At 50.6% G+C, this 16395-nt stretch overlaps 2 protein-coding genes and 1 pseudogene across 7 annotated transcripts in view; 1 reads left to right on the top strand and 2 right to left on the bottom strand.

Moving 5' to 3' along the window:
- TSR2 (TSR2 ribosome maturation factor) overlaps window positions 1–16395 on the bottom strand; it is a 1158091-nt gene that overhangs the window by 1106103 nt on the left and 35593 nt on the right. The window contains exon 1 of one of the 5 annotated variants that reach the window (XM_050777070.1): window positions 4791–4794. The exons of 3 other annotated variants lie outside the window; for them this stretch is intronic. The gene's annotated coding sequence lies outside the window, so the exon portion shown is untranslated. Of the gene's footprint in view, window positions 1–4157; window positions 4162–4790; window positions 4795–16395 lie in introns of those variants that run through there. One more of the 5 variants, XM_050777072.1, reaches the window with a different exon arrangement.
- Window positions 9547–10383, bottom strand: LOC126945778 (40S ribosomal protein SA-like; annotated as a pseudogene).
- The window catches only part of IQSEC2 (IQ motif and Sec7 domain ArfGEF 2), a 91801-nt gene continuing 87318 nt past the window's right edge, over window positions 11913–16395 (top strand). For both annotated transcript variants that reach the window (XM_050776820.1, XM_050776817.1), the window contains exon 1: window positions 11913–12855. In XM_050776820.1, the coding sequence (XP_050632777.1) occupies window positions 12149–12855 (707 nt within the window). In that variant the 5' untranslated portion in view covers window positions 11913–12148. The remainder of the gene's footprint in view (window positions 12856–16395) is intronic.

The raw sequence follows: 16395 nt of genomic DNA, 5'->3' as shown, positions 1-16395 counted from the left end.
TTGTTTTGTTTTGCTTTGTTTAAATATGGTGCCCAGAACTGGAGCAGAAGGTGAAGAAAGGCGAGGGCACAAAAAGATGAAAATAGAAGGAGTTAGACTGAAAACAGAGCTTGAAAATGGTAGAGAGAGGCAGCCAAGGGGAAGGGCTTGGGGGAGGGAGGACAGAAGAGGCAGGGGACAGCCTCTGAGACAGAAGTGGCCTGGTAGAGCCAGCTTGTGGGCAGTGCCCGATCTCCTTATTTCCCTGGGAGGGGAGGAAGGTCCCCTCCATAGTTTGGGAGACGGTGATGGGCAGAGTCTGTGGTCAGCCACAGCCCTGGGTGGCTCTGCCAGTCCTCCCTTCCAGCTTTCCTCCTCCTGGACTCCAGGACTGTCTCTCTCCCAGAGCTGGGGTGGGGGTAGGGACAAGGGGCATTGACAAAAGCCAGCTCCAGATGGGAAGGGGAACTGCACAGCATCGGGTCCCTGTCCAGGAGGCAGGAGCAGCCGCCACAGTGGGAGGGAGCAGCAAGCCAACAGCTGAGTGCGACAAGGCCCGGGTTATTTTTTTTCCAGTTTGTTGGCATGTGGGTGGATTTTTTCTCCTTTTTTCTTCTCTCCTGCTCTCTGCCGTTTCCACAGAGATGTGGGAGTTTGCAAATTTGTCTCAGTGGAGGGGAAAGGCAAGAGCTGATTTTGGGGGTCCTTGTCAGGGACCAGGGGAACGGAGAAGGGCACTGCAATTTTGGCAGCAGAAAAAGCAGGACCCATTCCCTGGCGGCAGCCCTGGGGCGAAAAAGGCGCTCACTTTTCTCCTTTTGTCTTGAGGCTGCAGGGATGCCTTCTCACCTCTCCTCAGCTCTTGGCTCTCAAATCCATCCCACCTGGTGATTGCAAAAGCCTCCCTCTGCTTCCTTTCTTGCTCTACAGTGCCAAATACACTTTCCTTAGGGCCCTGGACCAACTAGGGCCACTCCTGAGACTCTTCTGACCAGAGGCCACTCTCCTTGTTAGTATCTCTGGGGGTTGGGCTTGCGGGGAGCCGAGGAGCTTTCCTTTTTTGAGCTATACATTTAAGGGATAAAAAACGGTACCTATAGCACATGCTAGGTGTCAAATGAATGTTTCAGGCTTTCAGAGGAGGAAGTTTTCTGAAAGGATTAAGGGGTGAGTACTTTAGCGAGTCTGGAGGACATGGGACCCAGACAAACTGACAAAGTAGCTGAGGGCATGCCAGCCAGGGGCAACAGTGCCCGGGGCTGTGGGCCTGGACACCTAGATGCTGATTCTCGTTCTGCCATTAATTTGTAACGTAATGCTGAAGAAGGAAATTCTTTCCCTTCTTTTGGGCTTTGTTTCCTCATCTGGAAAATGGGCTGGATCTCTAAAGCTCTACAGATCTGTGGAGACTGAATCCTGATTCCTGGCATCGAGGGTTTGGAGCCGTGTAATGAGATCATGTGTATACGAGTGCATTGAACACCATCAAGGAGTAGGCTTGCCTGAGACTCAGAGGTTTCTTGAGATGTGGGTCCTTCAAGTGATAAAACAATCTTGGGCAAACGGGTATGGTTGATCTCTCAAGCAAGGACCACATCCACTAGTTGTTGTTATCATTATCATTATCATCATCATTATCATTATTATTACCACTAGAGGGCAATACTTTCTTATGCCTGGGAGTAGGTCTTACCCCACCGGAAAGGTGCAGAACTGATCCCTCATTCCAGGACCAATCAGATCTCTCTCTTTTTTTTTTTTTTTTGAGACAGAATCTCGCTCTGTTGCCAGGCTGGAGTGCAGTGGCGCGATCTCAGCTTGCTGCAACCTCTGCCTCCCGGGTTCAAGCGATTCCCCTGCCTCAGTCTCCCGAGTAGCTGGGACTATAGGCGCGCACCAACACGCCCAGCTAATTTTTTGTATTTTAGTGGAGACGGGGTTTTACCATGTTGGCCAGGATGGTCTCGAACTCCTGACCTTAGGTGATCCACTTGGCTTGGCCTCCCAAAGTGCTGGGATTACAGGCGTGAGCCACCGCACCCGGCCCCAATCAGATCTCTCATTCTTTCTCCTGGAGAGCAGAATCCTGAGAAAGAGAGAGATTTGTGAACTCCGAATTCCAGGAGTTTCCTTTCAGTTCTGCCCTGTGGTCTCACTGCCGATTGTGCCCAAATCCAGATCAGCAGGTGGTGGCCAGGCTGTCCCACTGTGGCAGAAATGCCTGCTTCCTAGGGGACTGGGGAAATGGAGAGATGTTGACAAGTAGCTTTGGTTTGTCTGAACACAACGGGCGCTTTCATGAGGCTATACTGTTTGCGCCATGCTTTGATTGTCTGGCCGTATATGCATTCTGCAAGGCTAGCCAAGGCCAGCTCCATAGATGCAGGAGCTGGCCTCCTCCTTTCTAAAGAAATGATTTCGGCCAGGTGCGGTGGCTCACACCTGTAATCCCAACAATTTGGGAGGCCAAGGCACGCAGATCACCTGAGGTCGGTAGTACGAAACCAGACTTACCAACATGGAGGAACCCCGTCTCTACAAAAATACAAAATTAGCCGGGTGTGGTAGCACACACCTGTAATCCCAGCTACTGGGGAGGCTGAGGCAGGAGAATCGCTTGAACCTGGGAGGTGGAGGTTGCAGTGAGCCGAGATCGCGCCATTGCACTCCAGCCTGGGCAACAAGAGTGAAACTCTGTCTCAAAAAAAAAAAAAAAAGAAAGAAAAGAAAAAGAGAGAAAGAAATGATTTCTCTATTACCTTATACTTCTTATCACATTGGATTATAGTTATGATTTATCTGTCTACATACCCGATTAGGTTGTCAATTCATGCATTCAACAAACACGGACTGCTTCTCCTGGGTTTTGGCCAGGCTTATGGTACACAGTGTGGAGCAAAACACAGCATCTGCCCTTGTAGAGCTAACAGTCTAATGAGGAGGTAGGAGATTAGCAAACCAAGAACTGCACAAATCAATATAGAATTACAAACTTGCTAAGTTCAGGAACGAAAAGGACTCACTGAGAGAATGTATCAGAGGGATCTGCCCAGTTTGGGAGTGAGAGAAAGGGCGACTGATGAGCCATCATTTGATCTGAGATTTGAAGGATGAATAGGCAGTTAAGTGGGCAAAGGCAGCAAAGAGAACTTTCCTCACCAAAGGAACAGCAGGTGTGCAGGGCCTGAAGTGGGAAGAGCCTAGCTCCCTGGAGGAACGTTTGCTTCTTGAGGGCACAGCTTGCCTCTGGTTTCTCTTTTACTGTAGCTCCAGGTCTGGCACATAGAGAAACCAATAAATGTTTGTTGAACTGAATTGAATGAGATTTTGTTATGGAAAGCATCATAGGTTGGGGGTTGAAAGGCCTAGCTTCTGCTTGCAGCGCCTCTGGGCAATTCAGTTCCATTTTCCAACTGCTTACTGTTCACCTACAGTGGGCAAGAACCCACGGCCAAGCCTGGTTGGGGGATTGAAAGGTCAACAAAACTGTCTCTGCCCTCCTCAAGCAGTCCTCCTGCCTCAGTCTCCTAAGTAGCTGGGACCACAGATGCATGCCACCACATCCAGCCAATTTTTTTTTCAGTGAGATAGGGCCTCACTATGTTGCCCACACTGGTCTTGAACTCCTGTGCCTAAGTGATCCTCCCACCTTAGCTTCTCAAAGTGCTGGGATTACAGGCGTGAGCCACTGTGCCTGGCCAAAATTATCTTATTCAACTCCTCCATTTAGTGTTTCCATTCCTTAGGCAACAGACCCTCCTGCTGAGGTTGTCCAGCCACTCTTTGAAGACCTCCAATGACAGTGAACTCCACCACAGCCCTGGTGGAGTAGTGAACAAGGAGACAAGTCCTTTTCACTGTCTGAGCCTCTTTTCATCCGGTTATAAAATGAGGGGTTTGGATTACATGATCTCTAAGGTTCTTTCCGCTCCAGCAGTGTTGACCTGTTCTTCCTTGAATAATAGCCAGTTAGATGTCAGTGGAGAGCAATGGAACAGATTTTTCGATTTCTCCTGCCCTGTAGGAGTTACATGCAGTAGGACTGGGGAAATGCAGGCTTGAGTTCTGTGTATGGACCATTCTTCCTTTTAGGAGTGTCTCAGGGGCTGTCAGGGTTCATTGCTTCTGGCTGGAATGTTCCAGTATTCAAAGGACCTTTGTTTCTTTTTTTCCTGTCCCCCCTCCTTACCTCCCGGCCAGACTTCTTTTCTACATCTAGGACTGTGTAGTGCAAATCAGGGCTGGAAGGAGCCTTTAAAATTATCTTTTTTTTTTTTTTTTTTCTTTTTTAGAGACAAGGTCTTGCCCTGTCTCCCAGGATGAAGTGCAGTGGCACAATTATAGTTCACTGCAGCCTCAACCTCCTGGCCTCAAGCAATCCTCCTGCCTCAGTCTCCTAAGTAGCTGGGACCACAGATGCATGCCACCACATTCAGCTAATTTTTTTTTTTTTTTTTTCGGTAGAGACAGGGTCTCACTACATTGCCCATGCTGGTCTCGAACTCCTGAGCTTAAGTGATCCTCCCACCTTAGCTTCTGAAAGTACTGGGATTACAGGCGTGAGCCACTGTGCCTGGCCAAAATTATCTTATTCAACTCCTCCATTTAGTGTTTCCATTCCCTAGGCAACAGACCCTCCTGATGAGGCTGTCCAGCCACTACTTGAAGACCTCCAATGACAGTGAACTCGCCATCTTCGCCAAGCATCGCCTGTGAGAGCTTTCTTCCCTCTGGGATCATCTCCTAGTAATTTTCACCCATTGCTTCTGGCTGTGCCCTTTGGAGCCAAGCAGAATAATTCCACTACATTGCCCCCCTGACAGCCTATTGGATATTTGAAGACAGTAATCATGTCCTCATAAGCCTGCTCTCCTCTAGGCCAAATATCATCTGTTCCTTCAAATGTTCTTCATTGTTTCAAATCCCCTTAGCATCTGTAAATATAGTTTAGTTTATGTAAGATTTATATCCCGCCTACTTTAAAGAGGATATTAGGCGACTCATCAGTTTATAACATGAAAGAAAGACAATTAGGGATAAAAATGTGGAAGAAAACAGACCAGAGACCATGTAAAGGAAGCACGAATAGATGTTGCCAGGTACCTAAAATGAACTGGATTATAATTGGACTCTGAATTTGGCTCAAAGTTTTATGGCAGCTAGGACAAAATTGGAAACACATTGGGTTATGTGGTTTTATGTTCTGACAGGATCAAGCTTACAAATCATCTTCAGAGAGAAAATTTTCCTAAAACGAAACCCCAGACTTGCCTATTAGACTTGCTTTCTGTGCAGCTGTTTGAGACCGATAGGTATTTTGGTTTCGTCTCACCCCTTCCCCCACTAGGGGAAAGGGGGCTGGAAGGATAATTAATTAATTAGCCAAATGCAGTCTCAGTTTTAAGCACTGCTATCTCTATAGGGATCCCCACAGAGAAGAGAATCTTCCTTTTCCCTTTCTTTTTTCTTCTATGTTCCTCACAGATGGCTACTTTCCTACCTTTCTGCCCTGTAAAGTCTGCAATCTTAAGACTCTTTGGAACACCAGACTGCGGGAAATAGCCTAAGAAAAGGGTCATAGCCTAGTGGTGACTGATCATAGCAATTGTGTGGAAATAGCCTAAGAAAAGGGTCATAGCCTAGTGGTGACTGATCATAGCAATTGTGTGCAAATCACTTGTCTCTGGTCCTCAGTGTTCTTATCTGGAGAAGGAACTCACCTGTAAGTTCCTTCCTTTCAGCTCTGATATTCTGGACTGTAAAGTCTGAGAGAAAGACCAATTTTTTTTTTTTTTTTTTGAGACAGAGTCTCGCTTTATCACCCAGGCTGGAGTACAGCGGCACGATCTCAGCTCACTGCAACCTCCGCCTCTTGGGTTCAAGCGATTCTCCTGCCTCAACCTCCCCAGTAGCTGGGATTACAGGTGTGCGCCACCACGTTTGGCTAATTTTTGTAGAGACAGAGTTTAACCATGATGGCCAGGCTGGTCTCAAACTCCTGGCTTCAAGCGATCCTCCCACCTCCGGCTCCCAAAGTACTGGGACTACAGGTGTGAGCCACCGTGCCCAGCCAGACCAGTGTTTTTTTCATTTTGATTTTCCCACCTCGTGCTTGGCAGCTAACGGGTTTAGGAGAAAAGGTCTGCTCACGGAAGGGAGAGAGCTGTGAGGATCCAGTAGGAAAAACCAATTTGAACAGATGCCACCTTTGGATCTGAGGCAAATGCTTCATGGTTCTCAGTATTCTGACGGGTTCCTGTTGACTGGATCCTGGCAGTGGTGAGATGTGGTTTTTAAGGCTCTTTCCTGCTCTAGCTCCACGTTCCTTGGCAAAGCTGGTCCCAGGGACTGAGGCTTCTGGGAAATGACTCTGGGAGGCAGCAGGTGGGTAAAGAAGGTAGTACCACAGTTTTTGATGAACAACAACAATGAACCAATGCTAAACTCACCTTGTAGTGTGTGATACTCGGTGCGTGCAATATCCACGTGGGTCCCTCCCCTCCCACCATGTCACTCTTCCTACCATGTGACTCTCCTGCTCAAAAACCTTTCATGGCTTTTCATTGCCTCTAAGGGAAGATCCAGATCCTTCAGTTTGGCAATGGAGTCTTCTCTAAGCTGAATCAAGCTCTGTCTTCCCATCTCCCATCCCTTGCTACACACATACATACACACACCACATATGTCTCTTGTGCTGTCTTCAACCAAACTACACGTGGTTTCCTAAACAGACACTGTTTTCCTGACCCTGTTCCTTTCCTCACAGGCACAGGGTTCCTATTAGCAGGTCTTGCCCAGTTCTAGTACCTTCTACCTGTTGAAATCCTAGCTTAGCTCAAAGACCTTCACATCCATAAAGACCTCCCAACCCTTCCCCGCCATCCTTGTGCCTCAGCTCTAGCGTTTTGTACATTCTGTCTCATTAGTCATGTTTGTGACTTATGGTTGTGACTCTCTGAGTAGATTGGGAGCTCCCTGAGGGCAGAGGCTGTATCTGATTCACCAAAGCCTCTCTATCATCTTTTGCTGCCTTGTCTTTCTCCAGAGCACCCATCACCGTCTGTATTAGTGTCCCAGGGCTGCCATAACAAAATACCACAGACAGGGTGCTTACAACAACAGAAGTGGTTTCCCTCACAGCCCTGGAGGGTGAGAGTCCAAAATCCAGGTGTCAACGCGGCCATACTCCCCCTGAAGGCTCTAGGAGAGAATCCTTCCTTGTGGTTTACAGCATCTAGTGACTGTGGCAGTCCTTGGCATTCCTCAGCTTATAGATTCATCTTTCCAATCTCTATGGCTAGATTCATGCAGCGTTCTCCTCACGTATGTGTGTTTCTGCATCTAATTTTCCTTCTTCTTTTAAGGACACTAGTCACTGCATTAAGGCCTGTACTCATCCAGTGTGATCTCATCTTAAGTTGATTATGTCTGCAAAGACCCTTATTTCAAATAAGGTCACATTCAGTTTCTGTGTGGACATGAATTTTGGGGGGACATTATTCAACCTCATTTGCCATCCAATGTGCCCTACATATTCCATTTGCTTCTTGTCTCTCTCTCCCACTAGAATGTTAGCACTATGAGGTTAAGGATCGTTGTTCTTTTTTGTTCATTGCTATATCTTCAGTGGTCGACAGCAGTGCTTTACTCATTGTAGACACTCAAAATGGTTTGTAAATGAATCTAAATACCCATCTGCTTTCAACTCCACAGGACATCTGAACAATAGAAGAAGCAAGATAAGGATGGGAACGTACATATTACCTAGAACATAATGTTCTGCAAGTGTTTGTTGGATGAATGGACATATTTGGTGGATATACTGTATTACTTTAACATTTATGGAGCACTTATTTTGTACGAGGTACTGAGGGAAAATATAAAGTGAGAAGTGAGAATGAATCATCTGAGTATCCTCACTATGCCTCTGTGTGACCCTGGGCAAGTCACTCAACCTCTCTGTTTCACTTCCCTCATCTGTAAGCTGGGAGGTAATAACAGTACCTACCTCATAGGATTGTCATGAGGGTTAAGTGAGTCCTTATTTGTAAAGCGTGTAGCACAGTGCCTGGCACACAGTAAGCGCCAGAGACATGTTAACTATTACCATTGTATTTGTTGTTATGTGATAGCTCTGTGCAAGGTGTTGTTTTTTAATAAAGCTTTATTGAGATGTAATTAATATAACATAACATTCACCCTTGTAAAGGGTACAATTCAGTGGTTTTTAGCATATGGACAGGATTGTGCAGCCATCATCACAGTTTAATTTTAGAACATTTTCTTTTTCTTTTTCTTTTTTTTGAGACGGAGTCTGGCTCTGTCACCCAGGCTGGAGTGCAGTGGCCGGATCTCAGCTCACTGCAAGCTCCGCCTCCCGGGTTTACGCCATTCTCCTGCCTCAGCCTCCCGAGTAGCTGGGACTACAGGCGCCCACCACCTCGCCTGGCTAGTTTTTTGTATTTTTTAGTAGAGACAAGGTTTCACCATGTTAGCCAGGATGGTCTTGAACTCCTGACCTCGTGATCCACCCGTCTCGGCCTCCCAAAGTGCTGGGATTACAGGCTTGAGCCACCGCGCCCGGCCTTCTTTTTTTTTTTTTTTTTAAGATTAGTCAAGTGCCGTAGTGAGAGATGGGAAAAGAGTAGAACAAGGAGTTCGATCTGTAATTGACTGTGAACAACCATTTGAGATAACTCACTGCCTTTGGACCAGCCTCATTTTAGAACATTTTTATCGCCCTCCAAAAAAGCCCCATACCCGTTAGCAATCTTTCCCCATTTTGCCACTCACACTCCAGCCCCCGGCAACCATTACTCTAATTTCTGTCTCTATAGATGTGCCTATTCTAAGATTTCATATAAAAGGAATCATACAATATGTGGTCTTTTGTGACTGGTTTCTCTCATTAGCATAATGTTTTCAAGGTTCATCCACGTTTTAGTATGTATTAGTTCTTGATTCCTTTTTAATGACTGAATGCTATTCCACTGTGTGGTCATACCACATTTTGTGTATCCATTCATCAACTGATGAGCATTTGGTTGCTTCCACTTTCAGGCTATTACAAATAATGCTGCTGTGAACATTCATGTACAAGTTTTTGTGTAGATGTATGTTTTCATCTCTCTTGGATATATACCTAGGAGTGGAATCCCTGGATCATATGGTAACTCTATGTTTAACATTTTGAGGAACTGCCAGACTGTTTTCCAAAGTGACTGCACCATGTTACATTCCCATCCGCAATGAATGAGGGTTCCAATTTCTCCACATGCTCGCTAACACTTCTCATTGTCTGTTCTGTGGATTTTAGCGATCATAGTGGATGTGAAGTAGTATCTCTCTCTCTCTCTATCTCCCCCTCCCCCTCTGTGTGTGTGTGTGTGTGTTTAAGAAACTGATGTTTATTTTCCATCAACTTGATTTCCGTTTTCTGTTCAAGAGCCTGTGGAAGAACAGCTTAAGACCACTCAGTGGTTATTCCTATCCATTCAGCTATCTGAGAGTAACTGCTACAGACCAGCCTCCAGTGGCAGGCTGAGTGCTCCAAAGTTGAGCAGAGAATTATTGAATAGGTACAAAGAGCACCTGCACACCTTCAGACCAATCTGCACCCTCAGGTTGAATAGCAGTAGACTCAGGAGCTGGCGCAATCCATACACCCTGAAGTTCCTCCTTGGTCACAGCCTTTTCCGCAGCAGCCTGCTCTTCCTTTTCAATCTTTTCAGGATCTCTGCAGAAATAGAGATCAGGCATAACTCCCATGGGTGTTCATGGGAGGTGGTACAATGCACGTGCAGAACCTCCTGGGCGAGCATCCATTACACTAGACCCCCTGAGGGAACTCCCGTGTTGTTGCATGGGATGGCAGTGTCCACACAGTGCAGGGGAGACTCTGTGTGACCCAGAGCAATGGTAGGCAAGTTAATATAAGATGCCTCTGTGAGAGGTTAGTGGTCAGCCCTGGGATCAGTAACCACCAGCAGACGTGGCTCCTGGAAGGCTGCCTGGATCTGGTTAGTGAAAGTTCCGGGAGTGAAGCGCCCAGCAATAAGAGTGGCCCCAGTGGAAACAGCAAACTTTAGCACAACCCACTGGCCAGTATTCCTGGAAGATATAACACTAACATCAGTCTGGTTTTCAGTGGCAACAATGGCAGAAGCTTCTTCCAGGTCCTCTTCAGATTTATGATGTAGATGCCATCACTTTTCCTTTTGTAGATGTACTGTTCCATTTGGAAGTCAAGGTTGGTGCCATTCAAGTGGGGTGCTGCTGCAAGGAATTTGAGGATATCGTCTTCCTTCATCTGCAGGACATTAAGGTCTCCAGACACTGTGAAAGTTTCCCTTTAGGTTATGGGAGAAGGCAGGAAATGCCTGATGGGTAGCACGGAGAGCTCATTGTGGTTTTGATTTGCATCTCCCTGATGGCTAATGATGTTGAGCATCTTTTCATGTGCTTATTGACCATTTGTATATCTTCTTTGGAGAAATGTTTATTCAAATTCCTTGCCCATTTAAAAAAAAATTAGTTATCTTTTTTTTTTTTTGCTGTAAGAGTTCTTTATATATTCTACGTACAAGTCCCTTATCAGATACATGATTTGCAAATACTTTCTCTCATTCTGTGGGTTGTCTTTTCTGTGCAAGGTGTTTTTGCATGCTTTTATCGAAGACCACCCAGTCAGGTAGCTGTTATTGATAGGGAAATTGAAATTAAGAGAGGAGAAGATGGAATTTAAACTCAGTTTTGTCTGACTGTAAAACTCATGTTTTCTCCTCTAACCCAACCTGCTCACAAAGATAAATTAAGACACGTTTCTGTCTTTAAGGAGATCCGTCTCGCAGAGGACATAAAAACAAGAACACAAACGAATGTGCTGTAAAGCAAGTTCCACTTGTTCCACAAATGCCACAAGATAGGGAGTGCAGCAGGAGGTCAAGAGGAGAGAGAGAGAGAGAGAGAGAAGCACCTCGCACTGTTGGCTGAGGAAATCAGGGTTGGCTTCAGTAAGGTGGCATTTGAGTTAAGTCTTGAAGGACGGGTACAGTTTCAGTGTATGGGGATGATGGAGTGAATGGGGAGAGCATTTCTAAAGGAGAGCAGGAAATGAGGGTTGGTTGAATGAATGGAGCCTTGATCCCAAGACTGGCTGTGATGTGGAGTCCCAGGGCTTGTTGAGTTGAGAGATCCTGGACTGCCTTGGTTAGAGGACCCGAGGACTGGCTGAGATGGGGAAATCTGGGGTTGGGTGGGGTAGGAGATCTGGGCACTGGTTTGAATGGAGAGTGTAAGGGCTGGCTGGAGTGGGAGCTGCCTGCGATGTTGTGCATGAGTGTGTGTGTGCATCCTCTGGGAGTCCCAAGGGATGCCTGGGATGAGGGCAGCTGCAGACAGTCAAGGGACTGGCTAGGATGGGAGACTCAGGGACGACTGCCCATGATGGGGGCTGGAGGGAGGTCGCCTGAGGTAGGAGACACAGGGGTTGGCTAGGAAGGGGAATCTGACACTGGTTGGGACTGGCAGACCTAGGGGATGGGGAGTCCACGGGTCGTCTGGACCCGGGGACTGCCTGGGATGGGGGTTCCTCCCGGGATGGCTTTGGATGAAGATCCCTAGCCCGAGGGACTGGCGGACTCTGGTAAGGAGCTCTTCTTTAGGCTTCGTTAAGTGAGGACCCTGGGACGGGTGGAATGGAGAGATCTCTTGCGGGCTGTGATGGGGCTGGCCCTGGCCGGGCGCCGGTGCCTTGGGGCCAGTCCAGCTGCGGGTGCGGGTGGCAGCCGCAGGTGGGGCGCGCGGGGGCGGGCCGGGCGAGCCGGATGGGGGCAGGGGCGGGGGGCGGGCCGGCGGCCGGGGCGGTCCCGCGCGGCCGCGCTGCGCAGTGACTCCGCAGCGGGCGGAGCGCCGTGGGCCGCGTCCTCCCGAGCAGTGGCTGTGGTGGTGGTGGTGGCGGCGGCAGCGGCGGCAGCCTCAGCTCCTGCTCCCCGAGCCGCCGGCCCCAGCGCTGTCTCCCGGGCCCCCTAGGGCCCCCGGGCCCTCAAGCCCGGTGCGCGCCCTCGCGTCCCGCCGGCCCCCTCCCCCGGCTGGGCCCGGGGGAGGGTGGCGCCGTGAGAGAGCGGGGACCGGGCTCTCCTGCCCGTTCCCCTGCCCCTGGGCCGCCAGGATGGAGGCGGGGTCGGGGCCCCCGGGCGGCCCGGGATCCGAAAGCCCAAATCGGGCCGTGGAGTACCTGCTGGAGCTGAACAACATTATCGAGAGCCAGCAGCAGCTGCTGGAGACCCAGCGGCGGCGCATCGAGGAGCTGGAGGGCCAGCTGGACCAGCTCACCCAGGAGAACCGCGACCTGCGAGAGGAGAGCCAGCTGCACCGCGGGGAGCTGCACCGGGACCCCCACGGCGCGCGGGATAGCCCGGGCCGCGAGAGCCAGTACCAGAACCTGCGCGAGACCCAGTTCCACCACCGCGAGCTGCGGGAGAGCCAGTTCCACCAGGCGGCCCGGGACGTGGGCTACCCGAACCGCGAAGGCGCCTACCAGAATCGGGAGGCTGTGTATCGGGACAAGGAGCGGGACGCCTCCTACCCGCTCCAGGACACTACCGGTTACACAGCTCGCGAGCGTGACGTGGCCCAGTGCCACCTGCACCACGAGAACCCAGCCCTGGGTCGCGAGCGTGGCGGGCGGGAGGCCGGGTCGGCGCACCCGGGCCGCGAGAAGGAAGCGGGCTATTCGGCGGCGGTGGGCGTGGGGCCGCGGCCACCGCGGGAGCGGGGCCAGCTGAGCCGTGGCGCATCCAGGAGCTCCAGTCCCGGCGCCGGCGGAGGCCACAGCACTAGTACCAGCACCAGCCCGGCCACGACCCTCCAGAGAAAGTAAGGAATGTGTGTTTGTACCCCTGGCTCTTCCCTCTAGATCCCTCTCCAACTTGTCCAGCTGATAGAGTAAGAAGCCAGTGTCTGGTTCCGTGTCTTCCTCTCCTGTCCCAACCCGCCAGGAGAGGAGAAGCCCGGTCCCCCTTATCCAGCCGACACCCCTTCCCTGGCCACCCCAGACGGGGTTGGCCAGATGAGTGCAGGCGTCTCTTCTTTCCCGGTACCACGGCCAGCGAGGGACTAGAGCAATCATCGTCGCCTCCCCCGCCTCCACTTCTTCAACCCCTAGCTGCATCCTTGCCAGAAGATGGGTTTTCATTTATTTATTTATTTTGGATATGCTGATTGGAATTTTTATGGTCGGCGAGGGTGTCTACTCAGAGCCCCAGGGGAGAGAAAGACCCCCCACCCCCGCCTTTTTTTTTTTTTTTTTTCGTTTTCTTTTTGCCTGATCTTTTCTCCTCTGGCTGCCTCAGCTCCATCCCTTACCAGAGAGGCAGGTGGGGACCAGAATGGCTGCTGGAGGCTGAGACATCCCTCTGAGGGGAACTGCAGCACATTCTGGCCGAGGGGAGCAAAGATGGGGGAGCAAAGATGGAGGCCAAGCCCTTGGCTAGTTCCTCAAAGTCCACCCCCTCTCCACCCTTCAAGGAAAACAACACCCATTTAAAGAGCCCTACCGGGAAGGGAAGTCTAGATGGCCCCTCTGCTGAATCGGTTCCAGTTCCTGCACTGGGGTCTGTGTGTCTATTTGGGACACCTTGGCACTGTCTCTTGGGTTGGTGGGACATGGGCTGGGTCCACTTTTTCTGTGTAGATACCACGGTGAGCTGATTGGGATACATGTATCAGGCTGAGAGAGTCAAGGGCGTGCAGGCTCTCAAGGCTGCCCTAAAGGCTCCCTTATTTCTTTTCTGCTGTATTCGAAGGAACACTGAGCTGGGAGTTGGGAGACCTGAGTTCCCCTTTCAGCTGTGTTGCAGATTGGCTTTGTGACCTTGACTGAGTCTCTTTCTCTCTTAGGCCATCAGTTCCCCCGTGTCTTTTTAAATGGCAAGGTCTGCCTTGGATACTCTTGAAGTACCCCTCCAGCTCAGATTTGATGGTTCTGTGTTTAATCCAGCCACACTACAGAGCAAGTCTGACGTCCTGTAGCAAATGGACAGGCTTCCCCCTCCTCTCACTGCTCAGCTGGTCCTACCATGTGCCACAACCAGTGGAGTGTCTCTTGGAGGCTGGGCTGGGGGTGGGGAAACCTTCTGCCTCAGGAAATCTGCCGAGAGACAGCGCTCTGCAACTCCCCCGTGGTGAGGCAGCAGGCTGGGGTGCTGGGTTGAGATGGCTGGGCCCCAGGAGCAGCAGCTGGAGCTTGAGGGCTCGGCTGGGCTCCACTGCAGCACACCCTAAGCTGAGTTTTAGTGTGGACTGCCCCTGAGGAGTCTGGGGGCAAAGGAAATGGGCTTTCCTGCCCAGGCAGGGCTGCTGCGAGCTCAGTCCGGGAGGACTGACTGTGTGCCTTGGGGTGCCACACTGGAAGAGGGACAGAGGTAGACCAAGGTCCATTCAGGCGAGGGCCGTGGTGGGCCGGGGGCAGAGGAAGACTGCATGGGGTATGGTGGTCTTTGAGCCTGGCTGCAGAAGACTTTTCTAGAGGGGTCAGGCCTGTGACAGAGGGAGCGGATTCATTATGTGTGGCTTCAGTGGGCAGAACCCGTAACAGTGAGAACATTTGAGATAGATTAGGAAGAACTTTCCAACCTGGCCTTCTGGTGGTGCAGTGGACTGCCTCGAGAGATGGAGGTGGGAGCTGGCTGGACCTGGAGCTCTCAGCCGAGCTCGGGTGGGAGTCTGGGAGAACTGGAGGAAGCATGATTCCTGAATCAGGTAGAAAGCCCAATGAAATGATCTGGCGGTCCCCAGTTATGGGATTCCATGACTCTGGCTCTCCACCCTGCAGACATTGGTCTGAATCTCTTGGCTGACTGGTTGCCTGTTTGCTCCTGAGCTCCATGTTTCTGCTATCCGTGCAGGCCTACCTCTTGGTCCTTCCCTCTTTTTGTGAACCCCCAGGTCGCTTGTTGCGTTTCCTTGCTTTGCATTTCCTACTGGATTAATAAAGGGGTTTAGATAGTACTTTAAGTTTCTCTCCTGACCATATATTAACTGTTTGCACACCCATTATTACCTCTTTTGGACTTCACAACAAGCCTTCTGCAGTGAGTGTTGGCAACTGCATTTTAGAGATGGGGAAACTGAGGCTCCTAGATGAAGGGACCTCACTCAAGGTTACCCTACTAGTTGCTAATGGAGCTGAGAGTAGAACCCAAGTATTCCTGTCTCCAAGGCCTGGTATTTTTTCTCTAGAGCTCTCCAACCCACAGGAGTCTCTTAGCCTCAGGACCTGGACTGGCACTGAGCTGGGAGAGGCCAGGAGAGCCTTAGGTCTCTAGAGGATTTGAGCAGGAGGAGATGAGTCTGGGATGCGTGGGGAGTTGACGGCAGCAGGGAAGAAGGCTGTGTCTCCCTCCTTTCCACTCTCCCTCCTGGCCTGGCATCAGGAGGGCCTGTTGATGCAGTAGCCATTGCTATCACTGCTGCTGCTGCAAGCGACTCCCCTGCTAGGTCTGTTCTGGGTTTGTAAGGAGTGGGTGAGAAGCCGCTGGAAGCGAGGGCAGGCAGGGTGGGAGTTTAGCAGCAGAGGCTGCAGCATTGGGGGAGGCGAGGTGGAGCGGGTATAGGCTGGGCTCTCTTGGTCCCCAGGCTCCCCCTGGTGGAGGAAGAGGGGAGAGTGGTGCCTGGGCCGAGCTGCAGCTTGTTGGGGGGCTCCGCTGTGCCTAGGGACTTTCTTTAGTCCTCCCAATGATCCCGTGCTTCTGTCACCACGATCCACATTTTACAGCAGAAGAAACTGGGGGATCAGAGAAGTGAAGCCCACCGGAGGTTACATGACTAATAAGACAGACTCCCAATCCTGTGAACTTTCCCTCTACTGCATTGGACATCAGCTGTCATGTACACCCCCATCCATGTCATCCACCCAGGATTCCCATATCCTCCTGCACCGTCCCCTCTGGACAGGTTTCAGGATGCCAGTATCCCTTTTGCTATGCTCAGGGTGTGGCCTTTCCAGTGCAGATAGAGTGAGATGCGTCCCTACCTCCTTTTGGTCCTGGGTCCTCTGTATGCGAAGGTTTTGTTTGCTCGCTTTTTAGTAGGCGTTGGTCCTGACTAATGCTCAGGTCTTTTTACCTGGAATTGTCCACATACCCCCCCCCCCACCCGCCCCAAGCCTGGTTGATTGGAGAATAGCTCTGCTTTTGTTCTTGATCTTGGTTTGGCCCCCTTGCAGTTCTGCCACCTAGAATGATTTATAGGAGTGCTAGGGGCCCCTGCTGAGTTGCTCCACACTGAAGAGCTGCATTTCCCACGCTTTTCGCATGGGCCCAGCTCAGGCTCTGCTGTAGGTGGTGGTGGGCTGAAGCTGGTATGGTGGCAACTCTCCTTCCTTTACCCCCACCCCCACCCACCCCGCAAGTTGGC

The sequence above is a fragment of the Macaca thibetana genome, chromosome X (assembly GCF_024542745.1).
Source record: "Macaca thibetana thibetana isolate TM-01 chromosome X, ASM2454274v1, whole genome shotgun sequence".
Classification (NCBI taxonomy): domain Eukaryota; kingdom Metazoa; phylum Chordata; class Mammalia; order Primates; family Cercopithecidae; genus Macaca; species Macaca thibetana.
Note: the sequence above shows the minus strand (reverse complement) of the source record. Positions and strands in the feature narration are given on the sequence as shown.